This window comes from Falco peregrinus, chromosome 5 (genome assembly GCF_023634155.1).
Source record: "Falco peregrinus isolate bFalPer1 chromosome 5, bFalPer1.pri, whole genome shotgun sequence".
Lineage (NCBI taxonomy): Eukaryota > Metazoa > Chordata > Aves > Falconiformes > Falconidae > Falco > Falco peregrinus.
Genome location: NC_073725.1, coordinates 106,707,759 through 106,735,581, shown reverse-complemented (window position 1 = coordinate 106,735,581; position 27,823 = coordinate 106,707,759). Strand labels below are relative to the sequence as shown.

At 38.7% G+C, this 27,823-nt stretch overlaps 1 protein-coding gene across 10 annotated transcripts in view; it reads left to right on the top strand.

The window, feature by feature from the left end:
• Nucleotides 1-27,823, top strand: part of CACNA1D (calcium voltage-gated channel subunit alpha1 D) — a 235,682-nt gene that overhangs the window by 142,775 nt on the left and 65,084 nt on the right. For 9 of the 10 annotated variants that reach the window (XM_055806929.1, XM_055806927.1, XM_055806925.1 and 6 more), the window contains exons 10-21: nucleotides 4,529-4,616; nucleotides 5,349-5,375; nucleotides 12,012-12,172; nucleotides 12,764-12,989; nucleotides 13,135-13,342; nucleotides 15,230-15,350; nucleotides 16,398-16,512; nucleotides 17,238-17,307; nucleotides 17,937-18,006; nucleotides 18,664-18,808; nucleotides 20,604-20,733; nucleotides 23,530-23,589. In XM_055806929.1, the coding sequence (XP_055662904.1) occupies nucleotides 4,529-4,616; nucleotides 5,349-5,375; nucleotides 12,012-12,172; nucleotides 12,764-12,989; nucleotides 13,135-13,342; nucleotides 15,230-15,350; nucleotides 16,398-16,512; nucleotides 17,238-17,307; nucleotides 17,937-18,006; nucleotides 18,664-18,808; nucleotides 20,604-20,733; nucleotides 23,530-23,589 (1,421 nt within the window). The remainder of the gene's footprint in view (nucleotides 1-4,528; nucleotides 4,617-5,348; nucleotides 5,376-12,011; nucleotides 12,173-12,763; nucleotides 12,990-13,134; nucleotides 13,343-15,229; nucleotides 15,351-16,397; nucleotides 16,513-17,237; nucleotides 17,308-17,936; nucleotides 18,007-18,663; nucleotides 18,809-20,603; nucleotides 20,734-23,529; nucleotides 23,590-27,823) is intronic. The other variant, XM_055806923.1, reaches the window with a different exon arrangement.

Here is a 27,823-nt window from a genome sequence, read left to right as displayed (position 1 = left end):
ACTCAGTTTCATCTGTCTTGCAATACCTTTTGTGAATAGGATTTTTCCAAAGTACAAATTGGTGCCCTAAGTCTATTGTTTCTGTATTTGTGAGACTATTCTGCTGATCTGAGTACCTCACACTTAGACTTCCACTGGATTAGAAATTCCACCCTAAATATTTTGCTTTGCATTACCTCTACCTCTATTTCTATTAAAAGCACCACATCTGCAGAGTATGCATCATTCCCAAGATTCACGGTATCGTCCTTCATGCTGGAAGTGGTTTGTTGAGTGATGCTTCTGTAATGAAGACTGATTATTTTGCTCTACTTCCACTGCTCTGCAACCATTCAACCTTATATTGTGTTTCCATGGGCTGCCTATAAAAAATAAAACAGCCTATAACAATGATTATTGATAATACCAACATTAAATCTGCACTGTGAAAACAGATACCTTGCTATGGTATCATGTAGAACATCTTCCAGGCAGCCCCTCCTTAAACTCTGTTTACCCTGAGGAGTTTCACAGTCAGAATCGGTAGTACCGCTTCTTCCTGATGTGTTTGATGGGTGTACAGCAGGCTTAGGAAAATTTGAGATGAATTTGCAATGATAATGTTGCCTCTTCAGGGATTTTTTTTTTCTTGGTTCTGTTTTTCTGTTTGGCTACTTGAAAGATTTGGTGTCAGGGATTCAGAAAAATCCATGTGCTGCTTTGAGAAAGAATTAGGAGAATTTTGGATTTTGGAGCTCATGGATTTGGTCGGATGTTACTAGCAAACAGAGGATGACCATGTTGCAAGGTTGATCTAATATTTTGCCAGTATAGTACCTTTTTTATTAATTTTAAGATTCTCTCCAGTAGTTATTACTGATTATCTGACAAGCTGTGCAGATCACTCCACTTCTGCCACAATTTTCCTTCAGCACGTGTCACCAGAAAGCTACCCAGAACTCATCAATGCGGAAATGAGATCAAAATGTGGATCAAAAATGCATAGCTGAAGTTGAACCAGATTAAAATATTAAGTATATAATTTCTAGAGGGAAACATTTGGAACAATAATGCTTGCCACTGCAATTCAATAATTCAGGGTGTAATTTAGCCTGCAGTGACACTAAATTGTCATATCGCAGGATTACAGAATTTATTTCTTCTGACTCCAGCTGGCTAGGACATCCCAATGCTGATGGACACTGACTTGCTCTTAGCTGTGCCTTACTGATGTTATGTCCTGGAGTGAAGTCTGAAATCCTTGCTCCAAAATCTGAAAACTGTTTAGAGTAAATAGTGAACATTATAACATGAGAAAATCTATTTTCTTATCTGCAGAAATAAAATGTAGTAGTTGATATATTTGACGTATTTTCTGTAGGCTTAGGGAAGTGTTAAGCTGCATGCTATATGGGTGGTTTATATTGCCTAATGCAAGTATTCTTTTATTTGAAGCCAGTTACCATAATTGAAGAGAGCTGATACGATCTAGAAATCTAGATAATCTTTCCAGAAGAATGCTAGTAAAATAAGGGCAAGAGGTGAATAAAGAGTAGAGAAAACTTGGTATCTTCCTTTGAATACTGGAGTACCAGTTTAAAGATCTCAGAGCTGGCCTTACTGAAATCAGATGGTCTTTCCAAAGTGCATTCCATGTGCTGCACTTTTCCCAGGGAACACCGCCCTCAAAAAGCTGCGGCCATGAAACTGAGTCTTTGCAAGACTTGCCAGGCTGCTTGCATTAGCGCGAGTGGATGTGGTCATGCAGTGAGTGCTGTTGCTGTTCTCTTCTGGCTAAAGGTTTAATGACTTGCTAGCATTGCTGGAGCTAGACTTCCACGTGGTGCCTTTCCTCAGGACTTCTGTCAAGTTTTGCTTTTGGCATATAAATTACACTATAATGGTAGCTGGGTTTCTAATGTAAACTGACCTGTCAGTGGTTCTTTTCTTCCTTTTCTACTTTTGTAACACAGCACCTGCAAGTCACTAATAAAGCTAGAGCAATAACCCTGCCTGAAAGAGCAAGTAACATTCTGGCTGTATTTAAGAATTAGCAGAACTGACATTGGCTTCAATGGGGACAAAGATTTTTGGTTTTCTTTGGTATTTTGTTTTTCTTTGTGCAGTCACGTTCAAAAAGGGCTGGTATTTCTTACTGTGGGTTAACAAACGCATCACGTCTGGGTAGACTTGAATTAAAATTATGTTACTTTACACTTTTCTAAAAATTATTTGGCATATATTAAAGCAATTAGCATTTCTGTGACACTGAGTGACACTTTGAGGAACTGGATTCTAAGTACTGCTTTTAGATGAGGGAAGGGTTGATAAATTTGAAAGACAAGTGTGAGACACATTGCACATGTAATACTTGCAAAAGTGGGACTATGTTTTCATGGCGGCTCTTAATAACAGTGTGAAAAAAAGACTTCAACACTCTTATTTTGCAGTTGCCCATCACAAGTGCTAAAATGTTCATCATGTGGTGGTCGCAACAGTGTGCAAGTCACCCAGGACAAGACAACCATTTCCATTCTTTAACAGACAGGGGAACTCCCTGCATTTATTGCAAAAGACCCTGGCATTTTAAAATAAAAACTATTAGTTCTGAAGATCTGCAACTATGTCTGAAATAATTTTGGGGGGTTTTTTTTGCCTATCTTAAACCCTTGGAAATGTTGATACTTGAATTTGGATATCGTCAAACATTGTTTGCTTTACTTTTGAATTAAATTCCTTTTGAACTCTGTGAAGCTGTGAAGTTCACACAAGACTAGCAATATCCTCTTTTTTTTAAACTAATTTGTAAGGAGCAGCACGATATTAGAATCGAGGCGCTTGCAGGTGCTAACCAGGAATTTTTCATATATAAAGCAATTATGGTAATATTTTAAAAGAATTATCTAAACAGAATAACCTTGTGAAAGAAGGTTTTGCTGTGCTTACTGTCTGAAGTGCCTTGTTTATTCAAACACCTGCATGGACATTTTGGACCGTCCTTTGTTATGCCAGCTCCGTGTTTAACATTTCATATAAGGATGGGGATGTTTATGGGGACAGATTCTCAGCTTTTGCAAATAGTAGCTGAGTATCTAGCCTCATGGACCTGTCAGTCTCTCAACTTGGATGGAATCGATGGGCATGGAAACCAAACTGTGTCAGTGTTGAGGCAACACAGGGGCTGTGCAGAGAAACTGTGATTAACGGTTCTCATTTTGTACCCGATCTATAGACAAATCAGAAAATTCAGGGCCTGATTCTTGAATCTCACTTACATTAATGTTATTTTATTATTATTATTATTATTATTATTTATTATTATTATTATAATTATTAAATTAAGGCAGCTTTAGGCTACCAGAACAGTGAGACATACCTAAAAGAAATAGGCGTTGTAGCCCTTCTGCCCTCAGTACTCTCAGCCCACAGGCTTTGGCTTAAACCCTCCCCAACAGAACAAACCAACCAAACAAAAAAACAACCAAGCAAATCATCCAAACGGCAGAGGGCAGACCCCAGAATACCTTTACGATACACTGTTTTTCTTTTATTCTTGCTGTTCTACAGTAATTTCAGCACATCTTCCACCTCTCTTCTTTTTTCCTACTTTGTGGTATTTCTACTGTATAAACTAGCAACATTAACTTTACATTTTTCTTGTTCCTGAGGTTTTCCTTTCATGCTTGCTTTGCAGACATGGAAGTAGTGTTCTCCCGTAGGAAGTACTGAGAACTTTGGCTGTTCATAATTTCCTAACACCTTTGGACATGTGTTGTCCTCCCTCTATATTTCAGTTGAAGTTAAATGGTGATGACCAATCTGCAAATGAGTTTTGTCTGAAAAACCGTTAGCTACAATTGCTAACTATTCAGTAACAATCGGCTGTATGTACAGTAATTCACTGCGTAACAAATACAGTAATCCTCTTTTTATTAGTAGTAATTCCCACCGTCCTTTGTAGTAGCCTTGCTGCCATTCCCAGTGCTCCTTGCTGCCAGCTCACGCAGTGTTTGCAGGCACAATTACTTTCTGGCATCTTGCCTTGATAATTTGTAATGGAAGCGAAAGCACAGAGTGGTCAGTATGATCACAGTGTGATAGTTCCTATTTTCAGAAGAACATTGGTGCTAGTTCTTGGAACTAGTGAGCACGTTAACAAAACTTAAACTGATAAGCACTTCCAAAGTGTTAACGGAACACTTAAAATGGAAGGTCACAAAACCTAGCTCGGGTTTATTTCTTTACTAGGGGTAGCATGTGCTTTGTTACAAAACTCTACCTTGTATTCTGTAGTGCATTCTCAACAGTTTTGTTGAATCACTGAAAAGAAACAAGAAAAAAGCTACAAATACACTCTGGAATTCCCTGTGCTTTCTGCTGTTAGAGGAGGAGGACTGGTGAAGTGTCTGACTTCATCTGCTGTTCCTCAGATCTTCCCGGCTCTCTTTAGACCTGCGAAAAGTGGAGGCATTCTTGCAAAGGAACAGATCGCATTGTGTGTAATGCCGTGCTTAGCCAGCAGCCTAAAGCGATTTCTGTCTCCTAACAGCAAGCATGCCCACCAGCGAAACGGAATCGGTGAACACAGAGAACGTGAGCGGAGAAGGAGAGAGCCCAGCATGCTGCGGCAGTCTGTGGTGAGTACATGGGCGGCTTTCAAGCACCCACCCTCATCGTCTCAAGATTTGAAAAAAAACATTTGGTCCCTGTTGTTTATTTAGCCCAAACTGCTTTCAAACAGCCCAGCTTTGTATGACACGTGGGGTTTTTTGCCTTTCAGTAGTTTAATATTAGATGAATTATTATAGCATTAAAGCATTCCTGAAATTCTCAAGTTAAGAAGGTTTAACAATTCAGTTAAACTTCCAGTGGAGTCATCTTTTCCTGAAAGCTTTTATAAAATATAATTACTGTCCAAAATAATAAGAAAAGAACAGAAGTCCCCTATGACATGAAAAAAGAAATGTTTTCAGTTAAATTGTGCATGGTCTGGAGAATATGTATTTTTTTAGGCAATAACTGAATGTATGGGAGTATTTCTGTGTCCCGTGGTGTTTGCTATTTATTTGCTCAGATTTTCATGACTTCCAAGCAGCTTCTACATAAGCAGTTTATTTACTTAGTTTTAAAAGAGATTTCCTTTCTTTCACTTAAAAAATTTGTAAAGCTTTAAGAATGGTATTTCAGAAAATAAATAACAGGCAATAGAATTTCAGCATTTGTGATGCATTTTGTTAAAAACTTGTTTTTCTGTATATGTAATTCAAATCTATTACTTTGCAAAATTCTAAAGAGAAGGAATTTATGTTAATTTCCTCCCCCCCCCTCCCCCCCCCCATTCTTAAAAATGTGTTTGCCTTTTCTTCTAGTCAAACCATCTCAAAATCCAAGTTCAGGTCAGTATTTTCTTATTTCTTCATCATTTTTTTTCCTTGTGACTGTTTACATATCATGATGATCTCACATAATTATTCTTTATTTAGTATACTTTAAATTTTACTGTGTGAAAATTATTTCTAACAGTTACTGATGAGTACAAAAGTAAAATATCCATGAACGCTTTTGGAGATTGAAGTCTCTGATTTGCTTTGCTGATATTTGTGCCTCTCTTTTCACTTACTAGGAGCATTTGGGAGTATGCGCTTCTGTTTTCAAGTATGATTGCAGAAGGAAAGTGTTGTAAGCAAAATTAAGAATTAATAGTCCTGATATTGTAAGCACTGGATGTGCCAGTACAAAACTAATAGGTTTCTTTATTTTGATTTTATGTTCCAGTCTTATGAGACATATGTTTAGTAATTAGAAAGGATAATTGCAAGAATTGCAAACACAGAAGAGATACCTCTTTCTCTTTAAAAAGGTTAGGTTGCTCCATGAAGGAACAACACCCCCCCCCCCCCACCCCCCCCTAAAACCTATGCAATTTAAGATAAATAATCAAGTGGTAGACTTAGTGAATCACAAAGGGCAAAGACACTTCTACACTTGCAGACAACCCTACAAACAAATTCTGTTGCAAACAACAGAATAAATATTTTTCACAGAAAATTTTTGGTGAAAAAGAGGGACAGTCAGGAAGATTTGGCAACATCTGGCATCAGCAGTTTTGGCAGCATCTGGAATCATTCCAGTTTTTTAACCCCAGTTAAACTGATTTCAGTGTTGGATGTATAGCGAGTAATTAGTTGGTAACAGCAGTGTATTCTCCTTGCAGCAATGAAGAGGAATAGCATACCCAGGTTTATTCTACTAGCCTTACTAGCTGTAATGAACTACCAGCACTGACCAGTTGCAAGCAGTTGGAGTGGACTTGTGTTCCTTCTGAATAGTCTTCTTTCTTTTTTGAAGAAGAGCAACAGTTTTTGAAGGCAACAGTTAACGGGTGCTTTTCTACACTGAGAGTTTTTTCGTGTGACGCTGTGATCAAGGTTTATTTTGTCATCCCTTTCAGACAGCAAAGTGGTGACAGCATATAAATGTGCCTCACTGCTGAAGACTGTGGCCAGTGGAGATCTGGCCATTTAGGATGGCAGTGAATACACAGCTAACTTTTCAAAGTTTCACCTTTAGTTATAAAAGCTGTATCATTTCTTGTATGCCTTCTGCTACAGAAACTGGCCTTAGCTACACCAAGTGGCCCAGTTATGTCCATGTGGACCTTTGAGCTTAATCCTTCATGAGAATTATGAGAGATGAGACTGGTTTTAGCTCAATAGAGAAGGGATTCCATGTGCTAATGGTCTGTAATTTCTCTTGCCATTCCTGCCAGTTACTGTGAAAATAGAACAAATCGAATGAGTTATTTAGTACTTTGTTAGCTGAGAATCCCAAACAAGCATGATTATTTTGAATCATGAGATTGTCTCACATCAACCTTTCAGCATGCTATTTATGGCTATGAAGCCTATTCTTGCTGGTTTTACAGGAGAAACTCAATTTTCATATTTAAGTGGTCACATGAAACTTCAGACACCAGGCAGTGCAATAGATGGCCGTTATACTGCATTCTCCAAGTTTGGGCTGTTTGCACAGTGCACTCACAGAAGCATTACAGAGGAGGCAAAGTAACGACGATGTTCTGAACATGCCCATTATTCATACTTGCAGGGAAAAGAGAACTCTAGCTCTGTTAAATGCAAGCTGCTATGTCATCTTTGAGAAAGGAAAATTTCTACCCAAACCTGATGTTTTTAATAGTCCAAGCAGCGAATAAGAAGCAGTGTTATCCATCTCTACAATCAATGTTCATAACCAACACATCGATTTGAAAGAAAACTTATTTGCAAACCAGAAAGTCACCCAAATATTTCCACCTGTCTAGGTTCTGCCAGTGTCCTGAAAGTCTTTTGCGTGAGCTCTTTGATCAGAATCTATTCTTGTGACATTAAAAACTGCAGGTCACGCAGTTCATTCATACATGTATTGCTGCATCTGTTCACAGAAGTTGTGGAAATTGGTAACAGGATGCTGGTGTCTGTCATTTGGAAGTGTTGCAGGGGTCTGCAGCTGCTTGAGGTCTTCAATCGTACTTAAACTTTTTTAAGCTGAATTTGGTACCGGGAATTCTCCCTTCAACTTTCATGTCTTTATTTGGAGCATTGGAGAAAGATCTATCACTTTTAACTTAATGAATCTATGAGAGGAGTAGTTTTGAGCCAACATAGCTTGAAATTATAGTTGTGCCATTGTCTTCCAAACAGATGTGGTTTGCACCACATCCCAGATCCCTAAAACCAGCTGACAACATCTGTTATCAGAGAGAAAAAGCACTTTGCAGAGCTGCTGCCTTTGTGAGGCCACTAAGAGCTCTTCTATCTCTGCAGGGATCTGCAAACTCAGTTTTCATCCCACTGCTTTTGGATACCTAGCATCTTATAATTGCAAAATGCATTTTTCCTATATGTCTGAAGAATGTAATTTTGGTGGTTTTCATTGGAATCACTAATTTCTAAAAAGCTCTGTTTACCTAAAGTACAGAAACTCTCAGTTCTGCAGCAAAGCCTTAGATTACACGTTCAGCTGTCAGGGATGTCCTAGCACATACAAACCCAAGTGTTACATCTTGGTCTAATTCTCACTCTCCTGGCCTGATCGCAGAATCAGACTGGTCCGGGCTGGCAGGGACCTCTGGAGACCACCCAGCCCCAGGCCCTGCTAAAGCAGCTCCCCCAGGAGCCGGCCGCTCAGGGTCAGGCCAGGCGGGGTTTGAATGGCTCCAGAAGAGGAGACCCCGCAGCCTCCCTGGGCAGCCTGTGCCGGTGCTGTGACAACCTCAAAGTAAAGAAGTTCTTCCTTGTATTCAGATGGAACTGCCTGTGCTGCAGTTTGTGCCCACTGCCCTGTGTCCTGTCACTGGGCATCACTAAAAAGAGCCCGGCTCCGTCCTCCTGACACGCTGCTCTTGAATCTCGCTCCACCTTTTGGAATGTTGTTCTGCAGTGGCAGGACTCTGTTTCAGGGCAAAGTAAATCAGGACACAGCTCATCAAGAACATTGGTCTAACCATAAATGTCTTTGCCTTTGGATCAAAACAGAAAATGCTTTTTATTGCAAGCTAGCCTACCTGCTGTACCACAAGTGAAAACAGAAGTTAATCCTTGAAATATGTTTCTATACAGTCAGACTGGTACTTGGTTAGGGGAATCGCATCCTAGCAAGATACCAGTTTATTAAGTGAGGGTGTATATTAACCACACATTATGCTAGGATACACATTATGCTAGAATATATATAAGAGTAAATGTGATCTGTGCTGTGTATCTGTAATCTTCTAGGTGGGATTTGAAATGTTCTGATACTAGAACAACTGTTTTTTCTACACACACATGGAAGTGACAGTGCTATGATTAGAGGAAGATGGGGATCTGCTAGTTCAGGAGATTTGTGCATGTTATCCTCTGTGAAGATCCCTCTTTTTAAGAATTCACTTCCTCATCTGTCAGTATGATTATATAATCACATTAACCTTCAAGTCCCGCTACCAAGCTGGTACTATGTCCCAAATCATGTAACTACAAAAATGAGGAATGGAAGAATAATCTCCAAGGCTTCTAGTTTTTTCATAATGGGTGAGCGCTCTGGTGCAATTCTTCTTTCCCATATTTTATAAATAAGAGTAGTGAAGTCTAGAGTCTCTGCGCAGATGTGGGCACCTACAATTACAGAAGAATTAATCTTGGAAATTAATATTTACTTCTCTGTGAGCTTACTGGTGAAACACAAGGCATGCCAGTTTTGCAGATAGAGGGGTTATGCACGTGGTTCTAAACAGAAAGTCCAGTTTAGAAAATACCATGTTATAAGGAAAGGCTGCTGATACAAAAATAATCTGAAAATGACTGTTTCTATGTTTGCATAGGTGTAGCAGCAATACACAAACACACGTGAATAGCAAGTAAACAAACTAAACTTCATAGATTCTGCGTGACTTAGGGACTGATGCTGAGTTCAGTCAGACTCACTGCAAGGCTGGATTTCTCATGTGTGGATTCAGATTTAAGTCTGGGGCATAAAGGACCACCTGAACATGAATACCTGCATGAATGAAAGTGAAATTTGGAACACGTTTATAAGAATAATGATTTGCTTATAAATAGCTATGAAGAGAAAATGATAAGTTATTTAATGAGAACAAAAGTGGTGAATAATTTTGTTAGTTTTAACAAACTGTCAACTGTAAGGTCCTCTGTGATTTTAAAATCTATTCAACCACTGTATTTTGTGAAAAATGGTCGATAATTTCTTGAAAGCAGTATTATATCGTTGCAAATTTATGAAAGTGAAATTTCTCTTTAAAACAAAGGGGTATATTTTGTTCTTCCAGAAAAAAAAATATGCTATTTGGTTAAAACTAAGAGGAGTGGTTACTAAAACCCAGGAAACCGTCAAGTGAAAAGTAGTGTAATTTGTTTTCCTATTTTATACAGCCACGGGTTTTCCTGGCACAACAGACCACCTACTACAGTCTGCTACTTACTGTTTATTTCTTTACTTGTACCAATTTAATGAAGGTAGAAAATTGCTTCTATTCTCCTTTTTGAATTTTTGCTTCATTTCTGCAGGCTTTTTATGTATGCTTATATTATTCATACACTTCTATATGTGAGTGCCATTGTGTACCCTGTGGCAGCATTTTCATATATGCACCACTCGTCTGTCAAATCAGTGGCAAAGCAGTTATAGCTGTTTGGGGGATAAAAGAATAAGAGCCCCGCTGACTTCAGAGAGCTGTGAGTTATAAACTTTAAGACTGCTTTTGGCTCCTATGAGTGGAAATATCCAAACAATATTATTCTTGTCTCATTGGCTTTAATGATGGCCTGTTCTGGAAGTGTAAAGAAGGGCTGTTTTCCCTACCCAGGGAGTGAGCCGTCCTGGTGATGGCCACGGACGTAGCCCTGTGTAGCAGGGGACTGGCAAGATAAGGATGCTCTTGAATGCTGTGTTGGTGTAGGTCAGGACAGGGCATTTTGCTTTTATATGGTTAGAATACTGCAAAGGCTTGAGGCATCTTCGTACTGATATCTGAAACTACTACTAATTTCCATTACTACAAGTTCAAGATGCATAAGGAAAACTCAGTTAATGCTTGAATGTGGTGCCAAACTCAGTTATTTTCATGGTGGTTTTATTGCATATTGGTTCTATTTTCTGAGGCAGATTTAAAAGCGTTTATGATTTTATGCATAGTAAACAGTACCTGCTAATTCAGACACTAGAAGTATTAAGAAATTCACCTAGTTATTTGTAATAATTTTCAAAAGCGATGGTTCCATGTTTTGGCTGCAGTGCTCTTTCCCGTCTCAGCCCCTCATTCCTCCTGCTCTTTCTGTGATGCGGCAGCACAACGCATTGGATCAGACACTGACCAGCTAAAATCAACCCAGAAAAAATAAGAAATTGGTTTCCACCAGTCAGTTCTCAGGTCTGGCTCACTTCTTTCGGGCTAGTTTTGGCCAAAGGGAAAGGAGAAGGAAGAAGGCGGCAAGCAGACCACCCCTTTCCATCACAGCAGATTCATGCCGGACTGGCTTGGTAGTGAACCTGTATGGGCAGAAGCTTATACATGCACACTCTTCTCAGGGCTTTGCTGTTTTCAGGCTAGGTCAAGCTTCTATTGGAGTCTGTGCCCGCTTAATCCCTTGAATATTGGATGAAGCAGTTGTTGTTTCCTAAAATGTTCCTAAAATCTTGAGTTCGCGGCTGTAGTTCTGGGTGTGTGAATTTGGCATGCGTCCCTTTTAGGTAATGTGAAGTGCTTCCTAATCCTTCTCTTCCTATGACCCAGCAATATATTTTCTTCCTGTTTCACCGATGGAAATGCAACCCAGGGAGACTAATTGGTTTACTAAAGTTCCCAGAAGTGAAGCAGAGAAATTAAATCTAGTTTTGTGAGTCTATAGCTAAGCTAATACCCTCACTTGTGAATCCAGCTCGTGTTAGATAGGGCCTGTCACTCTTGTTCACGTCACACACATTTGCCCCCTGACACAATTTCAAGGCACATCAGTACAAATCTTGAGGAGTTGCTGAGATTTCTAACATTATAGGATAGATTTCTAAAAGCCGACCCTGAGATTCCTGCCTTGTTTAATCCTGCCAGCACTGTGCCTGTGGTTTAACTAAAAGCCTACAATTTCGGACTAAATGTCATTTGAGTTCTAAGTTGCTTCACTGGCTTTTCTTTACTGCAATTACGTGTATGGGGCCTGGGAAGACAGATGTATCTTGTTACTCAATGAAATGTTAAATGCAGCTTGATCTAATTATGTCACAGGCAATTAGAGTCTCCAAAAGTTGAGGTTTCCGTTTAAAATGTCTGATGAAAACTATAAAAGGAATAACAAATTAGTACGCCCTAACAATGCAACTGGTAATAACTTACACAACTATCTGAAGTGTTATGCATGTGCTTATGAAAATAACCTGCTCACATGTACGTACTTGCACTATGTTTTCTACACAGGAGAAGCGCTCCTTAAATTCATATGTTTTCTGTATCATAACAAATTTGTTTTTATTTGAACTTTCAGTCGACGCTGGCGTCGCTGGAATCGATTTAATCGAAGAAAATGCAGAGCTGCCGTAAAATCTGTCACGTTTTATTGGCTTGTTATTGTCTTGGTCTTTCTGAACACATTAACTATCTCATCGGAACATTATAATCAGCCTGACTGGCTGACCCAGATCCAAGGTACAATCAAAAATTATTTGTCCTGTTTTTGACTGTGGATACTTGGCATTCTATCAGTGGCTACTGCTGTACTTTGCCATTTTGTTGTTGTTTACTGTCCTGAAGGATTTTCAGCCCAGCCAAAGGGAGATACAAGAAATGACTGAATGTATTTGATTTCCACAACCGTAACACGGCTTAATGGTGTACCAGCAAAAACCTGTCAATGCCAAGTTGTAAATACCTGTACATTTATGGTTAAACTGTGCTTGAAAGATGTGGAAGCAAATGGTAACTGGCACAGCAGAGTGAGCTGTGGGCTGTGTTGCTTAAGTTACAGTGTGGACTTGAGCTTGGAGCTGAGCAGCCATGAGCTGCACGATGGATTGGAAAGATTCATAGTTTGTAGGTGGCAGGAAGCTTTACGTCCTTGTGTAACTTTTGCCACTTAGGTATCAAATACAGTCCAACATAAAAAAACAATAGTTCCTTCTTAAGCAAAGGGCTGCGAACTAGTATAGAAAGTATAGTACTCATATGTTAAAATAAAAATGGAATCTATGAGACAATTCAGGAATGTCTTTTTTTTTTTTTTTTAATATTTTGTTCCAGATATCGCAAATAAAGTTCTTCTGGCTTTATTCACCTGTGAAATGTTAGTAAAGATGTACAGCTTGGGCCTACAGGCTTATTTTGTTTCTCTTTTTAACCGCTTTGATTGCTTCGTTGTTTGTGGTGGCATTGTTGAAACCATTTTGGTGGAGTTGGAAATTATGTCACCGCTTGGAATTTCAGTGTTTCGCTGTGTTCGTCTCCTGCGTATTTTTAAAGTGACAAGGTAAGATTAACTAATACTGCTAACTCTAGGGATAGCTGAAGGGTGATCAGCAATTCTTTTGTAATACTTCATCATGCGCTGCTCTTTTACTGTTTTGTTTGGGGTTTTTTTTGGTGTGTGTTAACACACGCATTTTAATTTATAGGCACTGGGCATCCCTGAGCAACTTGGTAGCATCCTTGTTAAACTCAATGAAGTCCATTGCTTCACTGTTGCTTCTGCTTTTCCTCTTCATCATAATCTTCTCGTTGCTTGGAATGCAGCTGTTTGGAGGCAAATTTAATTTTGATGAAACTCAAACAAAACGGAGCACCTTCGATAATTTTCCACAAGCTCTTTTAACTGTATTCCAGGTAACTTTCTTTCATCCTGTATGAAACATTTAACTTTTGATGATCAACAAAACTGTTTAAGTGGTCATGTTGCCTGAAAATAAATTCACGAATACTCTTTATTCAGTTTACTTTTAAGTAGCATTCTGCTCATTAAACTCAGTACCCCGGTAACTCTGCACCATTTGTACCATTTGTTTCATGTCTTATTTGATCTATCTATGCAACATAGCTGTCATATTACTTCACAAAATTAAGTCTCCTTTGTCCATCAAATACATGACTAGAAAAAGAGGTGGAATGTTATTTTTATTTTAATCAGATTGTTTTCTTTAACTTCATTAGCTATATTAAAGTTTAGCTCTTCTCAAGCAGGAAAAAAAATGAGAAGCGTTATTAGACTATGTATTTGCATATGGGTCTTATTGCTTACTGTACTATAAAAATAAGTATGAATTTCTTTAAAGAGACACTGTTAGGTTTATTAAAACGTTAAAGCAACTTGTCTGTTACTTGTGGAAAGATAGGGCCATACTTACAGTTTATTTTTCACTATTTTATGATTTTTTTAATTATTATTTCCAATTTGCATACTGGAGTTGGGCTAATTGGTTTCATCTTTCTAGCCATTTTCATATTCAGTTTTGCACATTGCCACAATGTTTGGTTTCAGACATTGTAGGTGAGTGTTTAAAGCTGAGCCTGCAAGACTCAACTTTCTGCCAACTTCCTCTCTGGTAGAAGTTTCATCTGGTGGCTGCCCAGAGCAAGTGAAAAATCTTTCCATGTCATTTTAACATAAGGAAATCTTAACGAGAAATTCCCTTAAGAGGAAAAGTGTCCACATTTGACATGATATTGCCCCTTAAAAAAATTAATGCTGTACATTCAAACTCAGCGGAGCTGGATTTTACTCGGATTTTAGGCTGTTTCGTTTTCAAACGGATGCGTCTTCCTCCAGTTTCAGAATACACTCAGGAGCAGCCGACCTGCTGAGTGCTCACAGCTATGAAAGTCAGCTTGATCTCCAAAAATGAATTTCAGAAACTGGCATGCATATGGTTTTCTTGAACGACCACTTGATTACTTGGAAGGAGAGTCAGTATTACATGTTTTCTCAGGACAGAACTGATTAACTTTAAGAAGTTGCTTAGAAATGTATAAAGTGCCCCTATAACCTGCATTGTAATACTCAGAATTCTTGTCATAGTACAGAAAAAGTGGAGTTGCTGCCTTATAAACGAACCTTTTAACTAATCAACAGATTTCTGTAAAATTCTTTTAGACTTCGGTGAAATTTCTTGAAACAATAGTCAATTAGAAAATCCTGTAATTCTCCCACAGCACTGAGCTCCATTCAGTTTAAAATAGCTGCCATTTCAAAAGCTGTATCAGTAGCCTATGTGGGTCGTATGTGTATCACATAATTGACGATAAGGTGGCCAGTCCCTGTTAAAACTGAAACCAGGTAGACCAATTTGCAGGACTAAGTAGATCCTATACGCTAGAAAAGATTTACGGCCTCTATTTCAAAAAAGGAGAACCTTAAAAGATATACTAATGTGATTTTTGAGAGTGTTGAACATTGGTGGGCATTATTATGTATGTGGTCTTACTGAAGATCAGGGTTCTTACTTTTGCATGCCAAAATCAATAAAATTCTAGGCTTCTCTTTTTATTTTTTTTTTTCCATTGAAATTCAGCGTTGTAAATGCGTAGCATAAAATAAAAGCTAGTAGAGTTAAACCCAAGCTTTCCGGAGGTGCTTATTTAAATGGCAATTTTAGAGCAATGCATGAAAAGATTATGGTGTTGCTTGATGTATACAGGAGGTTAGCCTTATTGTCTGTTGTGGTCTCTGTTGCTCTTTTTGATGCTGAGCTTACTAACAACATATCTGCGTCTTAGATTCTAACAGGTGAAGACTGGAATGCTGTTATGTATGACGGCATAATGGCATATGGTGGCCCATCATCGTCTGGCATGATAGTCTGTATATACTTCATTATCCTCTTCATCTGTGGTAACTGTATCCTTTGCAGTCACTGGAAATGTCTCCAAATGAGGCTGCGTGCCAGGGACGTACGCGAAATTTCTCTGGGAGGGAGTAAATTGCAGTGGACAGCAAGCGCTTTCTGCACATGCTGAGTCCTTTAAATAGACTTTTCTTTGTACGCCCATTCCCTAATGAAGGACACTCCAGTGCTCTCCGAGTCCATCTGCAGCCACCATGATAGCAGAAAGCAGAGAATTTTTTCTTTCTTCCTTTCTTCAGTGGGAAAACAGCCTTGTTCTGTCTGCTTGTCTCTATTTGACATCTCCCCCTCTGAAAATGCAAGGATGTACCCTGATCTCTATAGCAATAATTTCCGTTCATCCCTTTGAGCCCTGCTTGGGGAGACTGACATGGAGACAGTGATCCACTGTACAGTGCAGGGACCAGATGAGAGAAATCTGCTTGGAGAAATGGCGAGTCAGTTAGGATTAAGTCTGCTGCAGCATTCCCCTTCTCTGCCTTCAGTGTACTGGAAATACTTCCTTGGCCCCATGGAGCAACAGAAACTAGCGTCATTCCCAGAAGTTCTTAAAAGGTCAGGAGATGATAAAAGGGCAAAAACATTCTATGTTCTGTACTGTGTGGTGCTTTTACCAGTATTTGTACTTAACTGGTAAGGACTGAAGTACAGAATTTGATATAGATTGGTGTAGACACAGAAGATAGTGCATTATAAAAATGAATTTTTCAAAACACCTGAACAGTCTTCACTTTTAATAGACAGTGTTTCATATTTGAAACTTGCTCAGGCTAGCATAAAGTTGAATTCCGTTCATTTAAAAAAAATCAAGTATTCTGCTATTTTAAAATCAGTGACCCTAATGGATCTCTGCTCATTTTACACCCAGTATTAATCTAGTCCATCAAATGAGTGTTACTTACACTACATCCAGCATCGCAAATCTCTACCCTGTAGGTCGGGAACATGCATTTTATATCTCTCACATTGTCAGTGTTTATGCTGATAATAAACCAAACAAGTATAGTGAGGCATTATGTCCTTAAAATCATTTGAAATAGATATCTTGCTAAATGTCTTCTTGGCCATTGCTGTGGATAACTTGGCAGATGCTGAAAGTCTAAATACAGCTCAGAAAGAAGAAGCTGAAGAAAAGGAAAGGAAAAAGAATGCGAGGTAAGATAGCATGGGCATGTTGAACAAGCAGGAGAGGGAAGAAGAAGGCTGCACTGAATTCTTTCATAAGGATTTATCTTTATTTAAATGTCTTTACCTTCTTCAAAAGTTATTTAACTCGGGGAAAAGAATGAACGATTTTACCTAGACACATTAAAACAAAACCTTATTAGTGTGATTTTAGATAAAAGTTGGGTAGTAATTGGGAAAAAGGGGTGAATTAAGGACATAATGATAAGCCAGCTGATATTTAAACATTGCAATGGTAGGATTTATTGCACAATTAGATCAAGAATGTATCTGTTGTTGCCAGTACACAACTCCCTGTGGAATCAGTTCTCCAAGCCTTATATAGACAAGAAGAAAACCTTCCTTTGAAATCAGTGCAGGCCCACTGCAGTCAGTGCAAGTTGTTTGTATGAGTCCAAGGGCACAGTTTATCCCTCTAGAAAGGAGTAATGATCACGCATTGAATTTTTTAGGGATTAGCTTCTGGAATTATGTTCAAAATTGTAATCTCTTAAATGGATCATTGCATTCAAATGCAATAGATTTTATAGCTCTAACACCTGCAGCTGTGCAAATAATTTACAATATTTTACTACATGGTTTTAGGTATGTTTGCTTAACTTTTCATAGGATGGATATAGATAATTTAAAAACTAACTTAAAATATTCTGTCTTTACATGATGTGTTTTGTAATTGTTATGGTATTGTTTTGCAGAAAGGAGAGTCTGGAAAATAAAAAAAGTGAGAAGTCAGAAGGTGACCAAAAGAAGCCCAAGGATAGCAAGGTGTTTATTCTAAAAATTGTGTCTTTTCTAAGAAGCAGTTTTACTTATTTTGCTAGGGAGTCCTTTTCAAGACTACTGTGCATTGTACAATTTCTTCTGTGAACCCTATCGCTACATTTTTTTCTAGGCAAAAGAAACATAATTCTGACGCTCTGCATCCTCACAGAGTCTCTTTATTCAGAAAACCCTTTTGATTTCAGGATATTATGAGAAGGGAAACTCTTAGGGCATGAAATAATTGATGTTAGGAATATTTGACATTATTTTAGGATCCCTGTAGGTACTTTGCCCGTTAAATCCGATGGAAGAGATCAGTGAATGCTAAACTCTTAGTTGAATGTTCAGACATTCATGGTTATTTTTACCAAAGCCTGTTGGTTATATTCTCATTGTGATCTATACAGCCAGAAGAATATGGATACTATAGAAAAATCCCATGTTAAATATATGTGTTAAACTGCCAGCTCTTCTCTGGTTTCAAAATTAACCTGTTTCAGAAAACTCATACTAACATAGGGATCACTTCCCTGACTTCAGAGTGTTATTTGGTTTGCTTTCTGTTGAACTTTATATTCCAGGCTATATTTAAATTTATTTATTTTTCTTGTGCATCCCTTTCATTGCTGTAGGTGACAATTACTGAATACGGAGAAGGAGAGGATGAGGATAAAGATCCTTATCCACCCTGTGATGTACCAGGTATGTAGCCAAACACATTTATCTTCTCCTGCAGCTTCCTAGACAGCACAAACAGCGTACGAGTGTTAATACTGCGAGCCTGAAGACTGCGATGGTAATGCTGTATGGATGTGAGAGCAAATTCTAAACTTTTCCGAAATGTTTGGCAAAAAAGGGCGTTCCAGGGCTGATGATGTTCAGTCGTTTTTTGTCTTGGCTTCTACCAGTCCAGTGAGCATACTTATCCAAAAATCAGGTCTGTCTGATTGTCTGGATGGCTTTCACAGAAACGTGCCCTACCCTTTGAGCACTGGGTGCTCAGCCAGTGTGCAGAGCTCAGCACCCCTACGTCGCAGCTCAGGCACGGACTGACAGCCAGGGGCTGAGCTCAAGGGGCTCCAGAGCCTGTGTCCTAAGATGAGCTTGGCCAGGCTGGTAAAGCCCATTAGTGCACTCAGGGCACTTGTGCACACACCCATATATGCACATAAACATGTATATAAGCTCCTGACAGCGATATGGATGTTCATATACTGATCCATAGATTTTTAAAGCCATGCTATGAACATGTGTTTCCTATAAGCCATATCTATTTTCATACAAGCCATGTTTTTATATTGTTATGAACAAAACATAATTCTATTTTATTGTATAATAAAAAAAGTGTTTTATTTAAAGTAGGTGAAGATGAAGAAGAGGAGGAGGATGAACCAGAGGTACCAGCAGGCCCACGTCCCCGCAGAATATCGGAACTAAATATGAAGGAGAAGATAACACCGATCCCTGAAGGGAGTGCCTTCTTCATTTTCAGCAGCACCAATCCGTAAATATGATTTTGAAAAATACTGGTTTAGTCTGTCAAGGGTTAGCAGTGAAGGAACGGGCCTCCTTCCAGTGGGGTTAGGAACAGAACTCCATTATCATCAACAGGAGAGAGATTGACTTCTCTCCTAAAATTTCCTGAATGGCTTGGTACATTAGAAGAAGTTGAAAATATATTAATTTGCTTTCCACTGTTGAAGGTAATAGCGTTTTGTTCATATAGTCTGTCAAGTCTGCACATGTCCGAAAAGTACCCTTTAATGTATATTAACTATTTAGTACGTTAGTCACTGGATATAAAAACTATGATGCCAGACCTGAGCATCGTCTATATGAGACAGGATTCCTAGTGACCTTAGGGGCCAATACAGGTGAGGAGGAGGAAAAGAAAATCAGAGTGAGAAAAAGAAGAAGAAAGGATGTATATGTTCCTCATGGGGTAACAGCATTTTCCGAGATTCAAGCAAACACTGAAGATAAAGACAAATTATTTCAAAAATTAAGAAAAATAATAGTTAGATTTTAGGGGGAATTGGAATCTTTCACTGCTCAGTCTTAACTCCAGAGCATTTGAAGTTCTATACTAATGAAGAAAGCAAGCTTCAGTAGTCAGTAAAAGTTGTTACTGATTATTGGATGGAAGTGAACAAGTGAACTAAATTCAGTTCTTACGGACTGAACATATATATGGCAATTTCATGAGCAGTCATAGAAGGGAGCTCAGGAGTCCTTTGGCACGGGAGAATGCTGTCTTCTCAGTGGTAGAGATCATCGCAGCTGAGTTTAAAAGATGGTGTGATCATCAAGGTACAATGTTTTGGGCTTGTGTCTTATTCATTGCATAGGTTGTCTAAAGCTCTTCAGTATTTTCAAACAAACTGGAAAGGGAGCTATTTGAACCAGCAGTTTTAAGAACACATATGCTGAGTGCAAAACCATTATATTTGTCGAACGTGTCAAGTTGCTTTTGGCCTCAACTAATGCTACGTATTCTCACACCAAAACGACCATCTTACTTAAGTACGATACACTATAGTCAAATCATCTCCTTAATAACAGGAGAACAGATTTTCCCCCAAGCACCTTCTGATTCTTCAGCAGAATTTAGACAACTCCAGTGTTAGCCAGTTAAGAACCTGATCCTGCCTTTTTGCCAATTCAGTCCTGGACATGCTTTCCCAAGGTGCTCCATAGCATTTGTACTAACCTTGGGTTCAGTGACTCTAAGCATAGGTACAGTTCCACTTCATGTTATGTGGCTGAAACTTAGCAGCTCTGTAACCTTCAACACCCACTGGTCCTGTAAAGCTGTAAGAAACTCTTCACGGGAGATTCTGATTTGGGTTGAGTCTCTAAGTAGCACGATGAGGTCTGCAGCCTAAGCCACATCTCCCCAGACGATTATTTTTGACAGCTTTAATAAGAATCAAATCAAACTGGGGATGTGCAATGACTTGCTATCGGGTGCTGGTCCTTTTGACGTTGGCCTCGGTATGCGCCCAGTGGTACGAGCACTGGAACTCGTCGTGGCGTTCATAACCCATTGAAAACCAATATGAGCTTGGAAATCTCTCAGATTCTTTCCATAAGTGCATTTTCACTACAGGTGGATTGGATTTTGAATTTATTTACATTTATAGAAGTCAGAGCAATAGCTTCAGCATTTGCATTGCTGTTAGCTGCTTATGGTTGCTGTGTTCTGTCACTATTGGCAGAGTAATAGAAAACATGTTGTATATTAGCCATCTGCTGAATTCTATTTGCACACATGGTATATTTTTGTATCTCTTCTTCAGAATTCGAGTGGGATGCCACAGACTCATCAATCACCACATCTTTACCAATCTCATCCTTGTCTTCATCATGCTGAGCAGTGTTTCCCTAGCAGCAGAAGATCCAATTCGCAGCCACTCTTTTCGAAATAATGTAAGCCCTTCATTTTTATGTCTGAAGATAAATATATCCTCACAGGATAACAATCCTTTGGGACTAGTGTCTGGTTTTTAATTTTAAAAATTAAGAAATTTTCCTTTTCCTTTTTCAAGTCATACTTTATTTTTTCTTTAAAAAACATAAATCTTTAAAGACAAGTAACTTTATTGATGGAACATCATAGGTATTAGAACCATATATTATGTACATAATGTTTTTCCTTTGTGGCTATAAATATATCAGAATGAAATATGCTCAAGCTGAGCATAATCTTGATAATTTTCATATTTTTTCGTAATTTTCAGCTGTGTAGCTGGTACTCATTTCCTGAATCACTCTTAGTGCCTCGCAGTGTTTGACAGTGATTTAAAAATGACAGTTAAAATCGTCACTGTTTATACCATGTTGGGAATAGACTCTGACCTGTCCTGTCTTCTCCTTCATTGACTGTACTATATGGTCTTGGGGAGCTCAGAGTGTCGTTCCGTTAGTGAGTGTATGGATTCATAAGGGTATTACCTCCTCTTTCAAGGAAGCTAGTGTGGCCACACTAAGGAGTTTGAGTACCACCAGTTCGGATGCAAAGATCCCTGGATTCTGACTGGACGTATCAGAAACTAAACAAGTTTTACTTTTTCCTAAACTCACGTGTAAGATGAGGATCAGAGCATGCCCAGGTCTTGCCTTGACTCAGAGTCAAATGCCATTTCAGCCTATATACAAACCTGAAAATGTGCAAGTGTTTCTGCATCCTTTTTTAGATATGCTTGTAGAAACAAAATATTTGTAAGAATATTAATTTCAGAAATGTCTCTGATATTCAATAGAATTGTAGTTTACCTGGTGAGTAAACTTCTCTATTCTCCTAAAACAAGTTCCTGAATCCCCCATTTTAATTCTTAATATAGTAGGCTTGCCTGTTACTCAAATGCACAATTATTAGACAGAGGAACAAAAATAAATCCACTCTCATAACCATTAATGTTTGTCCTACATTTGTTGCGCTTGTATTAGCGGTGAAGCAAGCCTCTCATGTTACTGCAAGTTGTCCATGCTTTAGATTAGATCTGAAATAGCTGAGATATGCAACTGTGGGGACTTTTGGGATACTTTGACAAAACGTCCAGGCCTCGCCTGTCTGAGATATAAATAGATCTGTAGAGATTGCCATGGAGTTAACAAAAGTGTTCCACTTCTTACAGGAAAGGTGGGCCTACTAGGTCAGTAAAAGTTGCATCCCTCTAGTTCTTGCTAGTGTCGATGCAGCCTCTGAAAGTCCTCTTTTGGCTGCTGACATTCTCTGAACAATTTTTTAGTAACATTAGTGGAAACCACAAAGCTAGAACTTTCTTCAAAGGTAAAAAGAGGTCAAAGCACAAAGACACTCTTCATGTACTATTCAGTAGAGCTGTACCTATAGAACTGGACAAGTGCGATCTTATGAATAAATCACACTAATGGATAAGAAAAAGCCAGCTGGTGGGGAATACTGAAATTGTAATTGTAGAAATGGCTCAAAGGGCTGATAATTGCTTTTGTAGCTAGGGGAATGCTAGGAAGGTGTAACTGGAGAGTGGTGGTAACTGGAAGGACTATTCCTGTTTGGGACACAGGTACAATGTGTGAGTGATTTCAAGAAGATATTGCCCTCTTGTAAATATTCAAAAATGCACAAGACCTACATATTTTTCTTGTTACTGCCTTCAGCGATCATGTTGCTTCAACCAGCCAGCTCAGCAAGGGAATTAAAGTTTACAAACTGGAATGCCTTTAAATAGTTTCCTTTAATGCTGGAATTAATTCCTTACTGCTTAATCTCTGTTGAATGGCTTTAATATTTGCCTATTTTTTCAGCCACAGCAAGGGCCAGAAGGATGTGATCATCAACTGAACGTGGGGGAAAAAAAATATTTAATTTTATATGATCTAACAGGAATACTGTGTGTGTTGTCTCTATTTCTCCTTCCCGTTTTATTAGCTGCTGAACCAGAGGCAACATGTTTCTGTGCACAGCTGTTTGCTAGTTGAATTGCTGGATCTTTGATGCTAAACTAGTACCCTACCGCAGTGCATGTTGATCGCTAAATTTGGTGCAAGTGATAGGGCCACCCTGAAAGGGTGAAATCTGGGCTGTACTGACACACGTGGCAGTGTTCCTGCTGGCAGCAGCCAGGCCAGTACCATGTCCACGGGCTTTTTAAAAGTTTGCATATCATTATGCAGCTGTTGTGGGTTCTTTTAAATTTCCTACAAATAAATCGCTGCTGTGTCTTCCAAGTTCAAGAAAAAAGAGTTGTAGTGCTCATTTTAAGTAATTTAGTTATTGGTTCATTTTGCTTTGTGATGCTCTAGCCCGGTCTATGCAGGAACAATATAATGTGGCAGAATGCAGAATGATGTGCAATCCAGAAGCATCCACTGAAGTTTTATTTTTTCATGTAATACTTCGGTAAAAAAAAATAAAATTAAAAAAATAATACTTATTAATAAGTATTTATTCTTAGTGTAAGTTTCTGTATCTCTTCTAAAGGCTGAAGAAAGTACAAAAGTGTTGGGTTTTGCGTCCTGTTGACTCTTTAGGGCTGAAATCTAATACCTGGGCACAGTGGCATCTGATAAATCTTTAAATAAATAAAAATGGTTGCATAATAGCTGGAATTCTAAACTACTTTGTCTAAATTCCCCATCTACCTACTTAGATTAATTCAGGTGGTGTTGTGTATGTGGTCTAAACTGTAAAAATTTATTAATAGATTGATTTCTTACTGTGGCACGTATTATACCTTGCAGATACTTGGTTACTTTGACTATGCTTTCACAGCCATCTTTACTGTTGAAATCCTGTTAAAGGTAATGCATTGTTAATTGATCCTTGTTAGCTCAAAAGCAGCTTTAGCAATAATGTTTGTAACTTTTTGTTTACCTTCCAGATCCTAGGGTATGCAGATTATGTCTTCACTAGTATGTTTACATTTGAGATCATTTTGAAGGTAACAGGTTTTTAAAGGAAGTTTGTTTAAAAGGATTTTCCTTGTGTGTCACCTGCCAAGAAAAGGCACTTGAAGTGTTCTTCGCCTTTTCTCTAAGCGATCAAAGCTAAACTTTTTTAAACCAGAGGATTTTTTAATTTGACAGTTCCTCATAGTTTTGATTGGTTATTTTTTACCATTGGGTGCATGAAGAAGCTGTTTTTTTATCATTACATCAATTTAATGATTCGTTTTTTACCCTTTTTAATCTTACAGTTATCAGAAAAGGGAAAAAGAATTCGCTGCGCATGAGCTTTTCCTTCTCCTTGCTCTGGCATTTCCAAAAGACATAATCAGTCTTTTAAGGAGGGAGCATGTAATTTCTCATTTCTTTTTCTGAACTATATTCACAGAGCTAAAATAGTAGATAACTATTTTCTTGCAATAGGACTTGCAAGTTATCTTGCATTTGTCTATCTTTATATAAGATACTTTGCATTTATCTTGGGCATACATTTAAATACAAAGAAAGGCATAAATATGCTTGCTTAAATGTATTACCCATGCATGAGTCAAAAAATGGCATTTTAATGTATAGTTTGTGTACTGATTGTTAAGAACATCCATTGGGGTTACTCAGATTTTAAATGTGTGAGGCTTACTCTGGCAATGAAGCCCCATAAATGAGAATTAGGTTCACATGTAAGAAAATGCTGAATAAAGAAATCAAAATTTTTTGATGGAAATCTGTGAAATATTTTTTCAGATATTTACAAGCAACACCTAAAAGTTTCATGCTGTGCATATTCACCATGAGCTTTTGGTTGAGTAACCCTGATCTATACACTTAAAAATTTCTGGTACACTAAGAATCTGTACATAAACTTTGCATTTCCAGTTGAGGATTAAGCTTAACAAAATCTCTTCTCCCAGCTTTTGCTCATATTGCTGTGCATACTCTTCACAATGCGATGTAATACTAATTGGTGCAATATTTGGGCTGTTTACAAGATAAGCTGTACTGTAATTAGTAGACTATTTTTATGCTTGCAAATAAATATTCTCCCAGACTTATATTTATCCCCTTATTTCTCATTTTCAGCAGTGAGGAGCTTGCTATAGACTTGATTAATTGTATAACATTTGTGGCATTCTACAGTAACATCCTTTTTTTTTCACTGCAAGAGAAAGGCCAAGCTAAAGGAAAGAAAGAAAGAAGCCCTGAGAAGATTAGCATTAGATCAAGCTAGTTCCCAACGCTGAATTTGAGAAGCCATACAAAACACGTAACCACCATTTCTGTGGCAGAAGAGGGCTGGTGAACTTCCATGTGCTCTGAGCAGCAGGCGGTGCAGCTCGTGCAGTTCCAGTTGTGCTCCTCTGGCAGAGGAATTACAAAGCATAGCATAAAGAGGCACAACTGGATGTGGTGGGAAAAGCGGTATTCCTACAAACTGCAAAAGATTCTGACGCTGAGCGACTCAAGACTTGCCCAAGGGAAGCAGGAAGCTCTAGAACTTGGGCTGCCAAAATCTGGCATTGTAAAATACTATAACGAGACGAGAAGCCCCATCATAGCCAAAAAGGTCGATGCTCCTGACTTCACTTTCTCTAGGAAGCTCTGTCCTGCAGTGCACTCACATGTATTTATACAGAAAAATAAATTGTACCATAAAAAATGCAATGGACAGCCAGAACGTGTCAGATGTACGTATACAGCGCCTGCTTTACTAACACATCTCAGACGCTGGCTTTGCTTGCTTATGGCTGGAGTCCTCCATGTCTCCCGTGCTGGGTTTTGTGCTGTGCTTTCCACAGTGTCTTAAGTTGTACAGAAGCTGCGTGTTTTGCAAGAAGTAAAATCAAGACTAGACCTGCAGGAACAATAGCATTCCTTAATTTCCAGGCAAAAAGTGTATGAAACTGAAATTAAGATAACCAGAGGCAATATTATCAGCTGCAGTGAAGAAACTCGTAAATGTCCAAAACCCCAGGCATTAACACAGAATAACGCTCAGCGTGTGGAGAGTCTCCTTGTACTCTGTCTGATTGAGTGCTCTGCAGACAGGAGGATTTCCACATTATGTAGTGGTGAGGATATGAGTAACAGAAGAGGGGCAACATCAGTTTAAAGCATTTAAGAATTCTCTTACGTAATCCCTACATGGCGCTGAAATGCACTTTACAATTCCTATTTGCTGTACTTGGGATACATGAAAACATCACAGCAAAGGTCAGGTTAGGGCCTTGTGCTTTTAACGTTGCCCCAACTGTGCTAATCCCACACCATTTAAACCAGTCCCCACTGATGTGGAAGTACAGGCAGGAGGGAAGAAGCAGCACTGGTGGTGCCCCAGGTGCCTGGCTCAGCGTCCTGGAGCATCTGCTCTGCTGGGATTTGTAGTGACTGAAATACAAGCCTCCAGATAAAGATGGGAGATAGGTACTTCACCTGTATTTTTAGGGCAATATATCTTTACTTTTGTGGGAGTTTTTAGAGGAAACTTTGTGTGCTGCATATACTAATAATGTAGGATAATATACTGCAGTGTAAATGACTGTAGGTATATGTAACTTTAATATGCAGGGTTATTTTAGTATTCAACTCCCACTGATTTTAATGAGTTTAGCCATACTCTGTACAGCTGCAGGAGAAAAGAGCTAGGAATTTATTGGAAATTTTATAAGTATATTATATATCTTATGTTACGGCATAGGTTAAACCTCCAGGGTTTTTATTCCTCTAGTTTTGAGGAACGCTTACAAGTTTAACAGGAGAAGGAGGGATTCCAAGAAAAATGCATCTTTTGTAGTTTGCATTCCTTTGCAGATAGATGGCTTTACTGATGGGGTTTTGTGCTAAAGGCCTATGAGTTTGTGCACACGAGTAGTGACGCAGTAGGTGGAGATGCCCACTGGCGGTAGCGCGGTTCTACATTGTGGTAGACAAAAGTCTTGGAAGATGTAATAGTCTGCTGCAAGAGGAAGGGAAATAGAGTCTTTTTGCTTCATCTTGAGGAATAGAACGGAACAGAAAATAATGGGTTTAAAATGCACAGGTAATATTAGATGTTCTCCAGGTGGCATTGAGTTTTCTTACCTGTGGAAAACAGTGAGTAGCTGAGAGCACTCAGGTCTTTTTAAGAGAACCTTAAGGCTGAAGAAATTAGAATCCATGTGACTGAACTGACTACAAGGTATTTTTCAAAGGTATCCTTATTTTAATTTCAAGTTTTTAGTTTCAGTGTTTTTCTTAATCCATAAACATTGAAAAACCCATGCAAAATTCTATTGAAGTGCAGATTCTGTGCTTCTGATGGCTTGACTGGATTTCTCTGTGCACTTATTTAACTGTACTTACTTGAAGTTGTGGGAAAGGTCTGATTAATAGATTTAAAAGCCAAATTCAGCCTTGCGATACCTGAGAACATCTGCCCAGAATCTGTCTGCAGCCATAATTAATAGAGTCTCTCTCACTGGCTCCTAATGAAACCTGAAATGACGCATGCAGGTTCCTTTACCAAGTACCCTTTATGTGCTTTTCATCTTAATCTAGGCACAGAAAGTGAAAAGAAAGTCCAATAGGGACAGCAATGTTTGATGTTCCCCACAGACCTGCATACCTCGGGGACCCTTTTCCGCACGTAATACAAAACAAGCTGGTGGTTGTTTCAGGTTATTCCTAGATACCCACTTGTGATCTTAACGTGTCCCTGTGACCCAAAGGCAAACAGCACTGTGGTGCTGCCTTATGCAGCCTTGCGATGGCTCTGCACCAGATTTGACTCTCAGGTTTTTGCAATACGTTTTCGGCTCCTTCAGTTCTCAAGATAGTATGAATGATTAGGAGTCAGAATCTGGACCTGACCATTTAGTAGAGAGATTTTATAGTTCGTGTAGTAATTTTTCTAACAAAGGCCAAATCATTTCAGTGTAATCACATCAGCCTGATCAGTTCTTACACAAAATGTAACATTTGTTAACATCAGAAGCAATTAACACACTTGCTGGTGTTGCTTGAGCGGAATTGTTATGATTTAAATGGAATAATTAATGTACAGAGTGGGATTGTTTTATATCTCAGTTGCTTTGGGGAAGTCAGGTAATGCTCTATG